Source organism: Homalodisca vitripennis, chromosome X (assembly GCF_021130785.1).
Source record: "Homalodisca vitripennis isolate AUS2020 chromosome X, UT_GWSS_2.1, whole genome shotgun sequence".
In the NCBI taxonomy this organism is placed as follows: domain Eukaryota; kingdom Metazoa; phylum Arthropoda; class Insecta; order Hemiptera; family Cicadellidae; genus Homalodisca; species Homalodisca vitripennis.
The window spans coordinates 57,674,493-57,696,050 of record NC_060215.1 but is presented as its reverse complement, the minus strand read 5'-3'; the positions used below and the strand labels follow the sequence as shown (position 1 = coordinate 57,696,050).

The 21,558-nt window shown below is 33.9% G+C and overlaps 1 protein-coding gene across 2 annotated transcripts in view; it reads left to right on the top strand.

Annotated features, from left to right (window-relative positions):
- Positions 1–21,558, top strand: part of LOC124369033 — an 86,427-nt gene that overhangs the window by 49,561 nt on the left and 15,308 nt on the right. For both annotated transcript variants that reach the window (XM_046826712.1, XM_046826713.1), the window contains exons 12-15: positions 724–883; positions 12,471–12,655; positions 13,699–13,852; positions 20,625–20,752. In XM_046826712.1, coding sequence (XP_046682668.1) covers positions 724–883; positions 12,471–12,655; positions 13,699–13,852; positions 20,625–20,752 — 627 coding nt within the window. The remainder of the gene's footprint in view (positions 1–723; positions 884–12,470; positions 12,656–13,698; positions 13,853–20,624; positions 20,753–21,558) is intronic.

The window sequence follows — 21,558 nt, the reverse complement described above, 5'->3', positions numbered from 1 at the left end:
TCATAATGTAAGCTGTAGTTGGTTTATAAAGCAGGCAGGAAGTATAGTGTTACTTTGAAATAAATGTAAACAAGAACACTTTATAATGCTTCTCTAATCAAGCCTACAAATTTAGACAAGACTATTTCATCTTACATATGTTAATGTTTGTATGAATGAAATATTGTTGTGTTTGGTTTAGATAAATAGTGTTATGTAAACTCAACCATTTTGAATAATAACAGTTAGATTTAGTATTTGTGCTTCTGTGATTTAAATTATAAATCAACCCCAGCAGCAGACTATTGTCTTATTTTTCAGATAAATTTAGGTAGATTCACCCCAAAGACAAGCTTCTGTTGTGAGGTTGAACCCACCCTAAGCATTCTGTCACAATAATAACACTGGCAAGATTCTAACATAATATTTTGTTGAACTTATCTTATATATAACCTATTTTACCTATTACCTTGAACCTATTTTATAACTGTCTTTGATGGAGCTGGCAAGTTAAAAAAATTGTTTGGTACCAAAAACTATTCCTTCTTTCAGTAGTACCTATGGTATCCCAAGTTGCATTACATAAAACTTTCCATTGCTCTCTGCTATTTAATGTTACAATACATGAAATGTTATGTACATGCTGATGTGTGTGGATTGTGCTTTCTCACTCTGTAAAACGAATGACATTGTATTCTCACGCAATAAAATGTATTATTGACATTTATATTTATATATTTACAGTCATCTCAAACAGAGGAACCAATCGCAAGACAGTTAAGGTCATTAAATGTAGAGTCTTGTGACTCGCAAACTACATCGTCTAAGTATGCTTCAGAGGATCAGTCAACATCATCAGTTACTTCAAAGAACATGTCAACTGGTTATTCGAGCAATATTAAAGGTATGTGTTAATTATGAGTTTCATTGGAAACCATTATTTTTTAACATTTGTATTCTAGAAACATTTTTGGGCTGGAATTTTAAATTAATTTTTTTTTCGTACAAACATAACTACTGCTTGTACAGTCTAATTAATATCAGAGGATAGCAGCACATTATAACTATATAGCTAGCTGCTGTCACACATCTGCACACAAAATCACCTGACGCAGTAAGAACCAGAACTCATTACCACAACTACAACACCAGATATACATACATCAAATTACTCTCTGCCTGTGCATCATCTGATGGCAACTGAGAAAAAAACCTAGCTATGTGGGAGCCAAAATGTGGAATTCTCTACCTGAAGAGCTAAAAAAAAAAGACAGAAAAGAACACTTTGGGAGCAGACTCCGAAGCTGGCTGCAGGAACTCGCCTTCTACACTCTAGCTGAAACACTTCTACCAATGGACGAATATGCCTAATATCTAATACTTCCTGAAAAAATGTATTTTGACTCTGCTGCTGTTTTTAATGTTCATGCGAATAAAGAATATTGTCTATATGGGTGCTGAAAAGTGGAGACGGTTTAATATATTTATTATTAATTAGGCTACAGGATTAAAACTTAGCAATTACAATTGAGGGCTAAAAACTAATTTTGTAACATTCTTGCCAAACCTCTACCCCTGATGGGGAATGGCCAAAAGTCAGTAGAAAATTTTAAATGCTCTTAAAATATTGAAAGTAATTATAAAACAATCTCTAAATTTATCCCTTGTCTATTATTTCTGGGGTTATCTATAAACAAAACCGCAAGATTTGGAAGATCTGAGACTGTATTGTGATAAGTGATTTTATGTTCATATGGTTACATATCACTTAGAAACATTCTAAGTGTAGTGGGTAAAAAATTACTGCAAGTTTCAAATTTTTCAGGTTATTAAAAAACGTGTCAATTTTAAATGAATGATCATTTTGAAGTGCGGTTTTTGGCATGCTTCTTTGCTTTACCAGCCTTTTAAAATGAGCACACCAACCTGTGTATACATTTAAAATTATCTTTTCACTCCTCTTAGGCTGTCCCTCATCGGGTAGAGAGTTGGAAAGAATGTTAAAGAATAAGCTCCCAATTGAAGTTGGAAATTTGTAATCCTGTAACCTAATTAGTAATAAAAATATTAAACTGTCTCCAGACTTTAAGCATACCCATATGTCTAGTTTTGTAAAATAAAAAACTTATGAATTTAAAAAGTTCATGATTCCTCAAATTTTATTTTTCCAATTCAAGTAGTGCAATAAATATATACAGAATGTCCCACGAAGAGGTTTAAACGTTTGATTTTATAATACTTGCCCATTTATGCACTGAGCATTTTCAAACTACACAATTAATAAAGTAGGTTTTTTAAAATATTCTGTGAAAATTAAAGCTCCATAACAATTGTAGAAACAAAATGGTGACATATTGAAAATTTTACCATTTTGCTTCCTATAAAAATTTATTTTTTTGAATTACCTGATTTGATTACTGCGTTGCAGTTTTAAAGAACAGCTGTTTAATAACGCTCATTGTTAAAAACAGCTGTTTGAAGAATATTGCTTGTGCAATAAAAACATAACCTAACCTCCTTCATTACAGTTTTTACTAATATTGAAGTTCCGAGAAATGGCTTTTAATGTTGAACGAAAAGTGAATTGTTGTGAGTGGGCTATTGCTTTTGGTAAAATTACAGAAGCAATTAGACAATTTCAGGTTGCCCAGCCAGGAGTTGAACCACCTAGCAATCCAACAATAACTAAGTGGAAAAACCTTTTGTTAGAAACTGGAAGTGTTGTAAAAAAGTACTCTAGAGCAGCGGTTCTCAAACTTTATAATTCGAGCCCCCCTGTATAATCCAGATGGTAGATGGGCCCCCCTACATGTAAGCTTACTATATAAGTAAATCGCTTTTGAAATTTTACGGTAAACTTTTATTTGCTTAGTTTTGCACATTTTATGCATAGGTACTACATTAGAGCCTAATGGGGCAATAGGTTTAATTGTAATCAAATAACAAATTCTATACAAACAATTACAATTTATTATTTATTTATTTCAGCTACTATAGTACAGCAGGGTCCCCACCCGACCGTGAAAACCGTGAAACCGGGAATAAGCCGTGAATTTCGTTCACACGTGAAAAAACCTTAAATAAGCCGTGAATTTTGTTTACATACCGTGAAAAATCTCTACAACTTTTGAATAAATAAAATCAACACGGGTCGTCGTCAGACGATCATATGGGAAAGTTGAACCTTCGCTATTGCAAAGTAAAAAAGTAGCACGCAATGTAGGGGATAGACCACAAAGTTTGACAGGTGCTGCTATCTGAGCGATTGTACTGATAATATGGTTTATAAACAAATGAGGAAAAGGAAGGGCCGGTGGGAGATGACGCTTCCGGCTCAAATCACGTGAGGCCCTGTCTTTGTCTGTCGCCAGGTTCCGGGCCTTGGCTACGCTACGCGGCTGTAAACAAGGCATTCTCTGATTGAACGCGAGATTAATAACACAATTTAATTACTTGATAGATTGTCGTTTAATGTAAACACTTTTCGTATTGGAGTTTTATTGTATCAGATATAGTCTATTATTGTTTTCATAAAATAAAAAAAGTATACAAATCCTTAATCTAATGTAAGGAATTTAAATTACATTTTAACTTAATTTCATTCTATTAAATCCCTTATTTTATTTAAATATTAATGAGAAAAATGCTATTCAGTACGATATCTATATCGTTGTGTGTAATGACTGTTAACACAATGTAATAATTATAAAAAAATTTTAATTTATGGTGGACAATAAATTGAATTAATTTAGGGTCTTGCGTAAATAAATAGTATAATAATGTGACGAAGCAGAACCTACACGACACATATCAATTAACGCAGCGAGACCATAACTTTATAGGCCTATATAAACTGTTTTTAATTACCAGTAAGGTCGTTTGAGAAAACAATTTTATTTTTCATCTCTTTAGATATTAAACGGTAGTGAGATATGCGTTTTCCCTTATCAATAATATTTTTTATGATTCCTAAGCTGCATGGATATTACGAGTGTACACGGTTTAAATCTTTTATGGTGAATGTGTGTTTAAATTGTATAATGTATTAGTAAAATATTACAAATGAAACGTCATGTTATAAAAAACGTTAGAAAAAAAAACCATTGCATTTTTTCTAACCAGGAAACAACAAACGTCAAGTAACTTTTGTAGTGTTAAGCTTTATTACTACAAAACTACAAATCGAGGAAGTCGTCCAAGTATAATTTTGTCGGGTTCCATACGACTAAGTTAACGCTATTAATCATTTCATGCAGATGAAAAATATATCGTACAAGGTTCATTTATTGTAATGTGGTGCAGCGATGTTATGGTAAAAAATAACCTTTGTTGTCTACTGTCAATGAGAGTGGAAGGGGAGGGGTATATCGTGTACTCCACTCCCCCATCCTCGGACAACAGCTGGTTTCATGTCTCAACATGAAAGATTTGTTTCCCCAGCTCGACACTCCAATCTTATTCTTATTGTGAGAATTGATATAAAGATTTAAAGCTTTTCATTCAACTCATTCTGACACTTTCTCACGGAAATTCTTCTGTTGAAAGAGGCTTCTCTGTCAACAAACAGTGTATAGTTGAAAACTTGAAGGAGGAGAGTTTAGTCGCGTTGAGAAAAGTTTGTGACGGCGTATCAGCAGCAGGAGGATTGGAGGCAATGGAAATCACTAATGAATTAGTTCATGCTGCCAAAAAATTCCCCACGCCCACCTACTCGGAGCACTTGGCAAAACAACGAGAAGAAATGAAAGACAAAATTAATTCTGAGAAAGAGAGGAAGCAAGCTGCAATAGAAAAAAAAGAATTGGAAGCACAAAAATTCCAGGTTTTGTCCGACGCCAGGAAAAGGGCAGCTGAGTTAGACGATAAGATACAGGAACTTAGCAAAAAGTGCAAATCGTAATTCACTTTTATTCTAGACATTTTTATCAATTTCTTTATTTATGTGTACAAATATAATTTTTTTTTGTATAAACTGGTACCAAATAACTTTTCTTATAACAAGTTGTATATAATTTTCATACATTTAACGTTTATATGTTATTTTAATTTCAATAAAATTGCCTTTTCTTATGTACTAATTAAAATGTGAACCTGTGATTATGTGAAAATTTTCCTGTGGAAGAAATTGATCGAAATAATAATAATAATGTGTTAAACAAGAAAATAATTTAATAATCACGCAAGTGTACTTCATGGACTCAAACGAGTTAGCCTTAGCCAACGTACGAATCCTGTCACCCTGCATCTTGTCTAACCTGTGTCAACAAAGTTCTCTTCAGATTTCAACAAACTTGTAAATTAAAGAAAATTATGAGCTATGTGTATGCTAATTATATTGAAATTTGTCTTTGTCATTGCTTTGATGACTGTTATGATGATGTTTTGTAAAAATAATATGCCTTGTTATATTCATTATGTAGCAAATCGCACATAAAATCGGGCGCTCGCCGCTCATTGCTTGCGTCGTAACCGAAGCCTATTGTTATTTCGTTCTTTTAGATGTTTCCGTCAATTCCTACACGACCAATGACATCGTTAGTCAAATGGGAAGAAGTTTTATATTGTATTTTACCGCTCTGCCGCGTCTGTAGTGTTTACGTCTCAACTTCGCCCCTCTCCAACACGATTTTGTTTGTACCGGTAACGTTGTTTATGAAAACTTTCCGACCTTGAATTTTAATTTTTTTAACCGTGAAAACCGTGAATTAGCCGTGAATTTGAGTATTTAGATTGAGTGGGAACCCTGTACAGGTACATGAATTTTATTTATAAATTAAAGTAATAATAATAAAAAGAGCTTCAATGTGAAGTATGTGCTTGTTTTTTATTTGCCCGTAGGTGTCAGTTCTGATAACGCTACTCAGTTCGTTTGTAAAATCCAGTCTTAAGCAATATTTACTCTTCATGGCAGCTAGAGCAGAAACCCCAGTTTCACAAGAATAAGAAGTGGTGAATAGAGTGAATATTTTCAATGCCTTTTTAGTCAAAATTGGTTGTTCCTTTTGTACACCACTCCTTAAGGGTATGAGACAAGATTATTTAAACTTACTTTCAAGCTCAGTGTCACCCTGGAGGTCAATGAGGTTTGTTTCTATCATCTTGAGGGAGCACTCATCTACGGATGGTTTGAACTGGTTTTGAATCTATGCCAAATCATCCAAGTCCTCATCAAAATATTTTTTAAACAAGATCTGAGGATTTCTAAGTGTTTAAGAAAGTATTTCTTTGGATTCGTTGGAATAATTTTTAAATCCATTTCTGTAATCATAATTTTAAGATTAGGAAATAGCTCAATATTGTCATTTTTCAGACCATCCTTGTAAAAACTTAGCTTATTTACAAAGCTGTTCACCTTTTCTGTCCATTGCTAAAGGTTTGCATCCTTTTTTCTGTAAAGACTTGTGTAGTACATTTATTTTCTCGAATATATCTGACATGTACGCTAGCAAAACAATCTGAGTCAGTAAAAGACGTTGGGTTTTGGTGATTTTTGTGAAGGAAAAATGCAAGGACATGCCTAAGCTCAAATGTTCTGGTCAAAGCCGCTCCTCTCAATAACCAGCGAGCTTCAGTATGAAACAGTAAATCTGTTTGTTCTGAGCCCATATCTTTAGGGATAATCTTAAAAACTCGAGACTTTAAAGGCTGCCCTTTAATGACATTGACTGTTTTAACAACCACGTGTAAAATTTCATCAAATTTCAGAGTCATACCTTTTGCTGCTAAAGCCTCTCTTTAAATTATGCAGTGTGTCCACCTAGCTTCTGGAGCAACCTTTTTTAATCAAGCCTTGAAGTCCAGTGCACTTTCCTTACACAGCCCAAGCTCCATCTGTGCAAAGCCCTGTACATTTTATTCAAAATATGTCATTATCCTGCAAAAATGTATCAATCGTTCGGAAAATGGTTTTACCAGTGGTATTGGCTGAAAATGTCTCACAAAAAAGCAACTCTTCCCGCATCACATCACCATCAACAAATCTTAAATAACATATTAAATAAGAAACTCTATGAAGATCGATAGTTTCATCAACTTGTATCACAAAATGAAAATATTTCACCTTCTCCATCAATTGCGCGTGAAGATACTTCTTAATACCGTATCATTTGACATCGGTATGGCCTTCAACTGTTGACCCATGGATTCTTCAAACATAGTTGAAACCATATCAATTGTTGCTGGTAATATCAGGTTTTATCCAATATTGTGCAGTTTTTTCTCCTGAGCGATTCTGTGAGAAATCTGATAAGATGCCAACAAAGCCTTTGGCGGTACACTTGAGATGTTAGAAAAAGCATTTTTTGTAAATTTAACACTTTTAAGTTTTTGTTCATAAAAACTCTAGGTTCGTTTGCGATATTTCCCTGTTTAGTTAGTGTCAAGATGTATTTTTAGTTTGTAAAGTTTCATGCTGTTAGAGGCCAGGACGGCTAGACAGATTACACAATGGGGCCGTTCTTGGCCATTTATGATTGTTTTTGTAGAATCTAGTGATAAATAACTGTCGCCATACTTGCTCACTTTGGCTATGTTGTCCACTTGGACTTGGAGAACGATTGGTTGGTTACACTTCCCATGTCACCCGGATCCTCATTTTGACCTTGACTGTCACTGACGCCATTCCTCGTACTTGCCTTCACTGATGCGTATCCACTTCCACCGCTTGTTACAGTTATAAGAAATCTTTTCGATGTAAATATATACACTTGTACTCCAAAGCTTACACAAAACCAAAGTATCTATGAAAATAACCACAAAACATGGAGAGGTGCTACGTTCAAAACATGGATCTGCACAAACTGCACTACACGTTTCAAACTGGCGATTGGGGTAGGAGTAATGAGGGTTCCAGGAAAGTCCGGGGCAGATCAGTCACGGTGGTACTTCACGAGTCAATGGAAAACCGCAACAACCAGGCGCTACAGCGAGTCATCTCCAGCACTCTAATGAAAACATATCGGTATACACTAACAGTATTTTACTGCCGATAAACTAAGAAAAATAAAATATTCTGCACTATTACGATGATGACTTGAAAAGTTATACGTAAACTTATTGTAAATTGAAGAATAAAAAGTTTGCTTTATTATTTTGTAAATAAATTAGATCAATTTTTCAAGCAAGCATGCGCTCCCCTTGAATCTTCATTGCACCCCCCTTGAGGGTCGTGCCTTACACTTTGAGAACCTCTGCTCTAGAGAATCAAATGAGGAAAAAGAAGTACTAGTATGTGAATCAATGCTCCGCTCTCCAGGTAAACCGAAATTACCAAGGAGGGTTGAACTTGAAACTGGTGTTCTAAAGTCTTTAGTACGGAGAATAATTAAGAAAAACAAAATTAAATTTTACACAAGTCACCTAGTTCATAATCTTCTTGAAGATGATCCAGACAGGAGAGTGGAGTTTTGTTTTCGTATCATTGAGTTTCGTGAGCTAGATCCTACTTGGCATACTCAAATTGTTTTTTCAGACGAATCCACTTTCTACCGCAACGGTGCTGTAAATAGGCATAATTGTAATTATTACAACACCGGTAATCCACACATTCTTGAACAGACTCTTGGCACACTGCCAGTTGTAATGGGGTATTATCCTATGACATTTCAGACAGTACAATGACAGGGAATAGGTATGAACAGGTTTTAAATGAACAAGTCTTGTCTCATTTTACGGTTCCAGAAATGGATCAAGCAATCTTCCAACAAGATGGTGCTCCTCCTCATTTCGTAAATCCTGTCAATCGATTACTAAATGACAACCTTCATGGCCGTTGGATTGGTTGTGGAAGTGATATTTTAGATTGGCCTCCTTGATCCCCAGATTTAACTGTGTGTGATTTCTTTCTATGGGGTTACTTAAAGGAACAATTACTCATAGCTTCAATAATGATAAGGTAAAACAATCAATTGAAGAGGACCTTCTCCGGTTACTGCAGAATTTCTTTGTAAGAGCTTACAATTCATTTGTTAAACGCTGTTATAAGTGTTTCGCTGTGGATGGATTACAGTTCGAATAATTGAGGACTGTAATTGTAGATTTTTTAATAGGCTATCTTCTAATTTTCTGATTGAAATGCTTTATTTTTCTAGAATATGACAATAAATAATTTTACAAAACCAAAAATACTGTCGTTTGTTATTACTGATTTTAAAGTATAGTTTTTCAAAATGCCACCATTTTGTCTCAACAATTGCCAGAGAGCTGACATGTCACAGAATATTTTAAAAACCTATTTAATGAATTGTGTAGAGTTTAAAAATGTTCGATGCATAAATGGACAAATGATATAAAATCAAACATTTAAACCTCTTCGTGCCGGTATATAGATGTCAATCTCCTTTTAGCCTCACTGCCCAAAGACTATAGATCTGTGGTGGGGACTTAATGTACAAAAGTGAGGGGGGGAGTTGGTGAGAGTGTATATTGCTGATGAGTACATCGGCTTGGGCAGAATTTTAACCTGTGCCATCTCTAACTCATTATCAAATTATGACGCCTTAGATCGTGCAGCCATTGGCTCTCCCAAAAACAAAAATGTAAATATGAATTGTCACAACTGGAATGAATACTAAAACTTAAAAGTTTAATATTATCATATATTACTAATTGAAAATATTTGCCTAGATAAGGGTTCACTACTGTTTTAGTATTGAAAATTGTAATTTAATAATGAATAATATTCTTTGTATAGTTATGTTTTCAAGGAGCATACCACCAGGATAGATTCATTATGTGTTCAGTTATATCGAAGTTTTGTTCTCAGCCCCTCTCTTCATATTGCTTCTAAAAACTCCTTCAAATCTACACAGGAGAAGGTTTTAGCTTAAAAAGTAGCATTAAATACTTTCTCAAAAATTAAACAACCATTATTATGGTTTATAATTTTCTCAATAATTGAGATAACATGCTTTCACTGGTATTATATATATATATATATATATATATATACAGTCGACTCTCGATAATTCGAAATTGGCGGGACATGCAAAAAATATTCGAGTTGGTGAGAGTTTTGAATTACCGAGAGAGAGAGTTTCGATTTATTGAGAGGAAAAGAAAACTATTCGAAATTACCAAGAGTTTTTTTATTAAAAACCACACAGTGTCATACGGCAAACTAACAAAACTTAAAGAACATTCATTTCTAATGATTAATTGAAAAAAATCTGTTATCTTTGATTGCTTTTTCTTGTTGATTCGTGCTTCATCGACGACCTTGTTTAACACAAATAGTGCGTTCGAACACTTCCGGCCCAACTTCTGTCTGCAAAGAAAAGAAAGAAAAACAACTGTCACAGCGTATTTCGTAAACAAATGCCGAAAATTACGTAAGTTGTTGGTTGTATTATAACTTATGACATACAGTATTTACATTGAAGTTTTAAACTAAACAAACAGCTGATTTTACAGCCCTAAGACCCTTAGGTTTAAAAAAAGTCTACGCTACTTTCGGACATCAAATTCAATAAAAAACAAGATGGATAAATTGCAGTGTGGAGAATATGGCATTTTTAAATCAGTTTAAAACAAATTGATAGGCTAACTACAGTAGTTTATTGCGATGCTTTTACCTGGAGAGAAAAATGGCGCAGCTTTTATAAGGATGTGCTGGCTTCCTTCAGTGTGACAGGCGGGAAATCCTGGTCTTCCTCATCGTTATCAACATTCAGGTTGTTCTTCATCTTTAGCGGCCAAGATGTCAGCATCAGTAAGGGTTCCCCATACTGCAACTTCGTCATCAACTTGCACAAAATCTTCAAATGGAACATCTCCTATTACAGGGTGAGATTCCCAAGGTGTTGGCTGCACAACTTGAAGTTCTTCATCGGGGTGTGTTAACACAGAATCCAGACTTACGAAAACAGTTAAATATTGTCGTTTGACTCACACTTTTCCACGCTTTTTCAACAATCAACATGGCTGTGTGAGAATAGAGATGTTTGGAGTTTCATTACTGTCAATTCCATCCAGTACAATCTTGACTATTTCATGTCTGTAAAATGCTTTGAAGTTTTGAATTATGCCTTGGTCTAGAGGCTGCAACTTGGATGTTGTATTTGGTGGAAAAAGTGAAGTTTCACATTCGAGAGATTTGGAGGGTTTGTTATGAACTGAACAGTTATATCAAGGAATAAGAGGATTTCAAGATTTTGTTTTTTTCATGTCGCTGTTCAATGAATTTAAACCACTCGTTTAAACAAACTCGTTGTCATCCACGCCTTTTTGTTCGAGTGGTAGGTTACGGGAAGTGACTGGATACCTTTAAAACACCTAGGTTTTGCTGCTTTCCGATGAGGAGGGGCTTCAATTTTTCGGAACCATCCATGTTAACAGTCAACAGAAGAGTTAACTTTTCCTTACTACGTTTTTCTCTCGTGGCATTTCTCGTCTTTAAATGTAAATGTGTTGTCCTGCATGCATTTAAAGAATAAGCCGGTCTCGTCGGTGTTAAAAATGTTGTGTGGTTCATAACTTTCTGTTAAGCTGGACAACTCTGCACGCCAATCGGAACACACACTGTCGCTAACACTAGCGCTTTCCACACAAACCTTTTTTAAAAAATATACTATTACGTTTTTTGAAATTAGTCAACCAGCCTTCGCTTGCTGCAAAGCTGGGGATGCCAAGCTCTTTAGCATATGCCTTTGCCTTTTCTTTTAAAAGTGAACCTCAACAGGAACATTTTTATCTCTTACACTGTCTAAGGCCATGTGACTAAACATCTTCTAATCTAGGATATTCACCTTTTGTCGTTCTTTTTCTTCCTGCTACGGAACTCACTTCAACTATTTTTTGTTTATTTTTTAGAATGGTAGACAAGGTACTCGCAGGGATTTGAAAATGTTTTTGCAACTTCCGACTTCGTTTTACCACTTTCTACCGCCAGCGATCACTTCTTTCTTTTCCGAAAGAGAAAGACATTTATATTTTTGCTTAGTAGCCATCACGACAAACACTTCTTACACACAACAAACACGACTTCCACACAACACGGCGCAAACATAACCAACACTGCAAAGAGTATGCTCTGGGACACAGGATGCAAAGTTTCTTGTTATGACAGGAATAAGTTGAAATGCGTGTTTCCCACCGGCCGACTCTCAATTCGAATTACAAAGAGTTCTGTCGAGTGAACTTCGAATTACTGCGTGTTCTGTATCGGCCTAACCTCAATTTGTTTACGTCATTTCGAATTATAGAGAGTTCCGCTGAGAAGACTTCGAATTACTGCGTGTTCAAAATTAGTCTGTCCTCTGTGGTAAGTTCGAAATACCGAGTGTATCAAAATGCATTGAAAAATTTTCGAAATAGCAAGAGTTTTTCAAGGGACCGGCCTTTTCGTTCGAATTACCAAGAGTTTTGAATTATCGAAATGTTTGAATTATCGAGAGTCGGCTGTATATATATATTTATAATCTGTTCATTCAAATAACATTTTTAAAATATTTATGCAATTTTCAATAAAAGATCTGTAATTTAATTGGTTCCAGACTTGGATAATACAAGCAAAACAGGACACCCCCTTTTTATATCGAATTTATCATTCATAGCTGATGAAAATGATATAAAAAAGGCATTCAACGAGAAGGGTATATCTGTGAATGGGATCGAATTGAAAAGGCTCCATGGCAAACGTCAACATTTAGGTTATGGAACATTATATTTGGAATCCCAGGTAAGTAGTCATAATTATGAACATTCATATTGAAGTGATATTGTTTAAAGTTCAATAGTTTTACCATAGTCAGTTGTCATTTGTTACATAAGAGCTATGGTAGAAATTGTTAATGGTCAAATTCAGAGTTTTCAAAACCAACTATAAATCTTAAAAACCAAATCTCAAATATATAATTTACACTATCACAATGATTATCTAAATATAGTTTTTTCATAAATAAAGAACGGCAAAAACATTTTTTTAGTAATCATCAGTTTGTTTACTGCCAATCAGCTTTTGTCCGTGCATATATGTAGCAGACTTGTGGTGAGGCAAGCACAGAAATATAAAAAAATATATTAATTGTATGTAATATATTATTTACAAAACCATAATGATATATTAATTTTAGCAATTGTCTTGTCTACCAAGCACAGTAGACTCTTGACAAGGCATGAACATAAATAAAGAAAATATAAATTGCAAATCAATATCATTTACAAAACCACTATAATTTGATTTTATTTATAATTCAATGGGTTTTTCAACTACAAAGGATGACAAAGACGTGCTTTAGTGATCAGTAATTTGCTTACTTCTGATCAACTGTTGTCCGCGAATAGACTTACTCCCATGCATGAACGTAAACACTGAATGTATGAATGTGACAGTCAATCTCCAAACATCTCGAAGACTCGATAAAGCAATGCAGAGTATCCTCCAAGATCATCGTGTGCACCCTGCCGCATAGACAAGACCTTCCTTCCGACAGCCACATTCATCATACCATTGAACTATTTTACAATTTTATAGAGGAGTTGTGCAACAGCTACAAAGGCGTGCAGGTTCCAGATATCAACTCAGTCGGGCGGAGTTTCTTCACCTGCCATGGCATGCACCTTCGCAGAGGGGGGGAGAAATGGCCTCCTGGCCCTGCGCATCATAAAGGCTCTTTGCGAGGTGAAAAGCAATGGCATCAGTGTCTTACATTTATTTTGTGTGTGTTTTATATATATTTTTTATAATATTTATTGAGCTTGCATTATCATTCAATGTTTTAGGATCAAATTAAACAAGCAATAGATACACTGGACCGGATCATTATTCAAGGCCGCCCTGCGTATTTGTCATTGCACCGAGGCAACAAACCAAGATCACAATATCAGGCCTTCACCAACTCAAGGAATAAACTACCAAATGTGCTCCATCTCTCTGGTAATCACAACAATTCTGTTGGTAATTTTAATGTAAATTTATCTAGAACAAATACACAAAACAAAGTTAGTGTATTTGTAGTGATATGTTTGGCATTACAGCAAATGAAATTACAGATTAAGTGGATATATTATTATTGACTATTGCAATACAATGTAATATATTGTCACACATTAAATCTATTCTATTTTAACTACTATAAGTGCCAAATTTGTTGACAACATAAAAATGTTTTGGTTACATAAATTATAATATTCTTGCAGATATTTAAATTCTTAAAAATACAGAACTTACAACACTCCAAAAAGAATTACAGACAATAATTCCTAATGTTGGTATCATTTGTTAACCCCACTAACTATATACAAGGGTTGGATACAATTTTTATTGAAAAGTTTTCATCAGACCTAACCCTAGACATTTGATTTTTAGTTGGCCTAGTGTTAATTAATTCAGGAAGTAACTTAATGAGTAGGATGTCATGATAATGTTTTTATTTCTCTTACACCATCCCTGTTTTAGGATATAAAGGTTATCAAGTTGGTATTAACAGTATACAGTATGTAATATACAGATGTATCTTAAGACATTAATTAGTTGAAATTAAATATTAATGTATACATTATCAAGGTTATATAATATTAAAATGAAATTTTCACATAACATAATTGATATTCAAATAAATAAAACTGCATATTTTATTTTAAAAAAACATCAATTTATAATAGGTACAAGCTATGATGTTTCTTTACGGCTGAGGAAGCTTTTAGAATGTTTTTTCATATGTAGTTTTGTTTAGTTTCATACAGTGTTGTAAAGTGTGATTCTGAAAAGTTACTTTTATGGTGAGTGTTGTACTTATGTTTTCTAGTTTTTGCTTCTAATAAATTATTGCCTAAAGTATAAGTTATTGTTTCATATATATATATATATATATATATATATATATATATATATATATATATATATATATATATATATATATATATATAGATGGAACTTTTAGCATGTTATTGTTATTGGTTATCTGAGTGATTTTTTCCAAAATAAAAATACGTTGATTTTCTTTTGAGGAAGAACCCCAGAGGATAATTAAATATATGAATAGAAAAAAAGCATAGTAGCAGTTCAGTGAAAGTTGTTTATTTCCAAAACTAGCGATTTTTATAATGATAAACAGTCCAGTATATAATTTAGGAGAGATATAATTAATGTGCTCTTTCCAATTCAAGGAAGAATCCGCTTTCACACTTATAAAAATATTCTCGTTGACTTCTACCTCCTTTTCCCCCAAAAAAATACTGATTGTATAATCAGACAGTTGGTTATTTTTTGGTTTGAAATTTATGAATTTTGTCTTGGAAGGATTAACTTTCATATGTATGTTTTCAAAATATCAAAAATTTGGTTCACTAAAACGTGTGTCAATTCATAGTTGTGAGGGTGAATTATTAATATTTATTGTAGTGGTATCATCAGCAGTAGTAATCAGCTTATTACTAGGAACAGCCGGAGTTATGTCATTGACAAAAACTAGAAACAAGAGAGTGTCCAGGATAGAACCCTGAGGGACTCCAACTTTAATTTCTTTCATATCAGAGTAAAATGTTGGTGTAGTATTGTTTTTTGTTTTTTTTCTATGGTTGATCTGTACAAGTTGGTACCTATTTTCTATATAATTTGTAAGCCAATTTAATCAACTGATCCAAATTCCTATGTTAAAAGTTTTTTTTTTCGTTAATCAAAGTTAACAAGGTTTAATTGCATTCATTTGCTAATAAATAAAAACATGCAGTAACCTTATTCTTTGCATGTATTGTGTCAATTACTATTTCAAGAAATTGAGTTAGTTCTGATTTTGTTGATTTATTTGGCCTGGGAGCCAAATTGTGAAGGATTTAATTTGTTATTAATTTCTAAAAAATGTAAAATGTTGTCTAAACTCATTCTATAATTTTAGAAAAGGATGGTAGAAGAGATATTGGACAAAAGCTCAAGGTTTCCATTCCCCCCCTTATAGAGAGGTACAATTTTTAGTCACAAGGGCCATGATTCCCTCCTGAAGGGAGCAATTAACAATATGAGTAAGAGGTGTTGCTATTTGATTTGAATACTCTTAAACTGTGCCACTAGAATCTCGTCACATCCAGCATGTTTTAGTTTTGAGAGGTTGTTTTAATTAGAACCTGATGACTATTGTTAGACATGTTAAAAATACATGGCCTAGGTGTGGTATAATCAGAAATTCTTTATTGATAATCTCTAAGATTACAAGTAGCATCAATTAATTCAAATTTGCATAGTTATAAAATATAAAAGTTCATGTTGGTCTTGGTCAACTTGTCTGTCTCCACAAGTAGAATTCTTCCACTGGTTCTTTTTTCCACTGGCATAGGTTGGTTTTTTCTTAAATAAAGCGGTTCTGTGAGGAGATAGTGGGAAGTCTTGACCATGTCTTGTATTATGCTCATGGAGATCACCATTTCGAGGAAGGTCTTTTGATACAATATTGTTTCCAGAATATGTAGAGAAGTCACTGTCAGTATATTCAATTCTTTAAAAGTAGCTATACAACTTTCTCTAGTTCCTAGCTTTCCCATTAACCATGTTGCTTTCTTCTGAATTTTGAGAACTTTCAATAGGTTAAATTGAGGTGTGCCTCTCCATGCTGCTGTCTTTTACCTGAGATGACTTTCAAATAGTAGTGCATAGTACGCTATTTTGGTGGATTCAAGAGTGCTTGTTGCATGGGTTCGCAAAGCATAGAGTGATGAATCTAGCTGAAGACATAAGTTGTCAATGTGATTTGTCCATGTCAATGTATTATTAAGTGTTATTCCTAAATAATTCATGGCTTCTGTTTCTTGAATATCAGAGATTTCGGACACATAGTTTTACTAGTTCCTAGAGTGAGTTGTTTAGTTTTTTAGCTGTTTACAACCAGATCATTGTATTTGCAATATTGTTGAGCCATATTTAATGAGATGTGGGAGTTTATTTCTAACAGTTTAACCCATTGGGGAACTTGCCCGAGCGTCACTCATTGCGGCAGAGCAGGACTGAATAATCTTGCTTGAGCAACACTTGTGCTCTTTCTAGACGCTAACGATCAAGCATTTGTTTGTTTTTCCACTAGATTGTAGTTTTATGCCCTCGTGCATTCTTACAAGCAATTATTCTGTTTCGATTTCTTATATTTGCACACTGGAACCACAACTAAGTGCTTGTTTTGATATTGTTTACATTTTGCCATATGCTCAATTTTCATCACTTAAATGTTCAGCTTACATTCCCTATTGTGTTCTCAATGTTTAGTTTTCAACTGTTTATAGTTGTTGAATGAGTTTTTAGTTCTTCAGCTACCTCCTGAAAAAAAAAACAATTTGTGTACTTCAGAAGTAGAAAGATAATTGGACAATGATATTTAGATGTCATAGATATTCAAAGACTGACACAAAAGTGAATTATAAAAAAAATAAATGAATGATTATTGTATTTAATGTAAATAGTTTATTTTAATTGTCATTTTAATAATAAAAATTGAATGTAACAAACAGTTTTATCTCATCAACCAGACAACTAATTCAGGAGCTTGTCATAAAACCATAAAAATATGAAAAAATGTAAGTGACTTTTGATTGTTTTGTTATTATGCTTTATAGGTAAATAATCCAATAAAAAACTGGTTTTCCATCTAAAAACACTGCGCTGTTTTGAATAAAAAAATTATTGAAACAGATATATATAACAAGTAATAAAATATTGACAGTTGCTTTGAATTTTTGTTTTTTTACTAAAAGAACTTGTACATATATACTAAAAAAATTAAATTAAAAATTATTTAGAGAAAGCAACTATTGTACTATCGTAGATCAACCAAATAGACTAAAATTAACTAATTTATCTGTATCCAAACTCATTCTATTAATATCTGAGTACACACATGCCTTTTGGCCAAAATCAATTCAAACATTCAGTCCTAGACAGGCTATGTTAATTGCTTCCTCAATGGGTTAACATCCTTCGGGCTGAGAGTAGTGCGGTATCGTCTACATACATGATGGAATTCATGTACTTTTCCAAGAATATTATCAAATGTAATTGGCAGGTCGTTGGTGAATAAAATCATCTACACTTAGGTATGTGTAATATTAATAACAAAATTATTAAAACATCAGGAACTGTTCTTGGGTCACAATTTACGTGATTTTTTTGGTCTAAGACGTTAATATTTTTTTGTAAAGTTGGTGGTTTTATTTATTGTTTCCCAGGTTACTTTTGAGTTATTTTTGAAAGACTAAGATTTTACTATCAAAATAAGAATTTTCGCTCCTCGCATTTCGTTTTCGATTCTTTTTATAGCTATACCAGTTGCTTTCACTCTTTTTGTTTTGGAAAGTTTGAATAATTTATGTGGCTCGCCCTTTATAAGTTGCACGTTGTAAATGTATCAGAGAAAGGAAACACAAAGACTTCACTTGGGATTCCCTCCTTCCTGTCACAGTTGAGGGAATGTTGACAAAAATATTGTCTAGATAATTGTTTTTTCTTGTGGGCTGATAATTTAAAATAAGAAAGTTAAACTGCCTTAAAATATTACAAAATTGTTTTACTGTATTTTTATCTGCTTTTAAAACATCAAAATTGGAATTGATGCCGCCTTTCAGAATAAATCACCTGAAGTTGAATGATGCAATGAGATGACAATAATATTTACATTTAATATAGCCAGCCAGCCTTCACGACTCTATGCACTGATACAGTAATAATTTTTGGGAAAAACTATGATAATCTCACATGCCTTAAGTCAATGATTAATAACCAGGCTTGTTTAAAAAAACTCAACATTGATTACGTTGGATCATAATGAAAGCGTATTATACATACATTCAATACATATCATTTCATTTATTCCATCTTTGCACGGAAACTTAGTAATTTTTTGATGCTGTTAATATTGTAAACACAATTTAAAACTATAATATTGAACACCGCTTTAATTAAACAGATTTTGTTAATTTATCATTGAAACACACAAATCACCAGATTGCTGAGGGCGTTGTTGCCACGATAGTGCATGGTTTAATTGCAAGAGGAAGCCATCATAAATTAAATATTGTTTTAATATATTTGACCATTTCTCATCATCTTTACTCATACGTGCTTGGGCCTCCAATGGCAGGTTTAACAATGAATAATGAATTTTCAAAATTGCAGTTTAGTAGTAAAGCGCCAAAAACTGGCAATTTTTTTTATTCTTACAGACACATAAACTTTCTTATTGTTTGTAAATAATTTGCTTTACGTCTAAACGCAGAAATAAAGGAGCTTAATTTTAATGTAATCCAATCTCGTGTTAATGTTCATACTCAGTAATCTATACTTTTTGATCTGAGAGTAGACAGGCATTTTCCAATGAGACAGTTTGGCGGCAGTGTGGCACATTCTCTAACATTTTATGTACATGATATTAAATGTGAAGTATTATTGGAAAACAATATTTTTTCGCTGTAAACTTATTTTCAAAACTGTATTTGTTACCTTACGCGGTTAGTTGTTCTTTCTCACTTTCATCGCAAATTTGTGAGAGCTTTTCTCAACAGCGTTTCATTTTCTCTGCTTGTTTTACAAAATTTGATCGCAGCTTAACCCATTATGGATCACTGACGAGCTGGGCTCATCACACAGCGGCCGGGCCTAACGGCATGATGACGAGCTCAGGTCGCAAAAGCGGTCTGCTTTTAAGTCAAATATTTCTATTAATGTCTGATAGATCGGACAATCCTCTTCACTTGTCAACTAAGAGTGTTTAACAACGGTCTACGTTTAGAGTTTTCAAAAGTTTTATAAATATCCTACAGATCGCAGTTGTATGTCGAAGTTGAAAAATCATTTATATGAGTTTACTCTCTGCTTTTAAGCGCTTCTGATTGGGTGTTTTCCTCAGTTGTTATTATAATACTTTTGAGGTTATAATACTAAACGACGCAGACGTACGTACATTTTGGCGGGTTTAGTCTAGACAATGGCCCGGATGTTGTAATCGCTTCGCCCGAGCCGCTTTATTTAGGCTATGATTCAGACATCATCCCTGCCACCCCGGAACCTTGCTCACATGTTATCGTTCCTACATCACGGATACCCCAGCAGACCCATGTTCCATCTGAACGAATACCTTCACATTATACAATAGCGAGCTATACGATGTGGCGCACCATTGCTGTTCGTGCAGTCGCTGACCGTAAATTAATTCGTGCCCGCGCACCAAAACAATACGATCCACAATGGGTTAAACCATGATAGTACCTCAATTAATTGTAATTATACTCATTGGGGCAACTCTCCACAAATTGTAACTAATGTTTTTTTTCAGTAGTCAGTTACAGTGGGTCTAATGTCACATATATGCCACACTCACTTGTGAACGCGTAACATTTTTTTCATTTATACTGGAATGATTCCAGTACTATCGAAATAACAAGTTTAATAAAACTGTATTTGGTTATGTGGATTTGATAGTGCTTTCCTTGAAAGCGAAAGTCCTCACGAAAATAAAATTTAATTATTGGAGTATTTGAGTTTAAAATTAATGAAGAAATAAATCCAATAAGTAAGGAGCATATACAATATAGTAATTGGATTGGAATTACTATTTTTTTTTTTTGTAGCTTGGACATTCCACATAAGTTATGGGGGAAGGAATTAGAACATAATAAATTAGTATGTAATAGATTATATGCGTGAGGCTATAAAAATATATCTTTTGTTGCAGGAATACCTGACAGTTGGCGAAATCCTAAGACAATTGAAAACGCTTTCATCCGATACGGTCACATCAGAAGTATCTCTGTAAATGATAAGCAGGAGCCTATTACAGCTAAAGTGGAGTTCTTTATGCCAGTAAGTAATTCATTGTATTAATTGTTTCCTGTTTGAGTTATTTCGAATTTTCCAAAAAAAAATTGGTTGAGGTTTCACACATAGAAATAGCAGAAAAAGTCAGTCTTCTGTTGAAGTTAAGCCAAAGTGGAGCTTTCATTGAAGTTGAGCTTTAATATTGATAGTCAAATATTAAAGCTCAAAACAAAAGAGTTAATCAAAAAGTCAAAGAACTTCTAATTTTACAGGGCGAATTAACTGAGGAAACTAAATCAATTCTAAAGATTAAAGAAAGTTCAGCGAATATAATTCAAACTCATACGAGATTAAGAACAAAAACGTAAGGCCTCTTACTACTTTCATTTTCCTTTTGATAATATTCTGAATCAAAGTGGATATCACATGCCAGTTCCTGGCACTTTCCAGCATTGTGGCTACTGTGTTTCTAGGAGTTAATATTCCTACTACGGCTCCCATTTCTGCTCTCTCTAACAACTATCTACTGCAGACGAATTAGTGTGCTCTGCAGTATCCTGCTCCTCACCACAGTATTTCCAGTCTGCATCATCACTTCTTCTCTGAAACAGGAAGCTACAAAAGCTTCCATGGATACTGAGGAATTGAGTGGGATGGAAATTGACCTCACCATTTTATCGTTCTACCCACGGTCGTTAGTCTGGAGTAAGCTTCCGGGTTCATGCTCCTACCTCCGCCACCCTCCATCTTTCTTGTCATCTACTTAGTAATTCTCTCCTGACTTCAGTCCCATCTCTCCCCTCGTCAATTGCCACTCTCTCCTTTGCCAGTAGCTCAGTGGCGGAACTCCC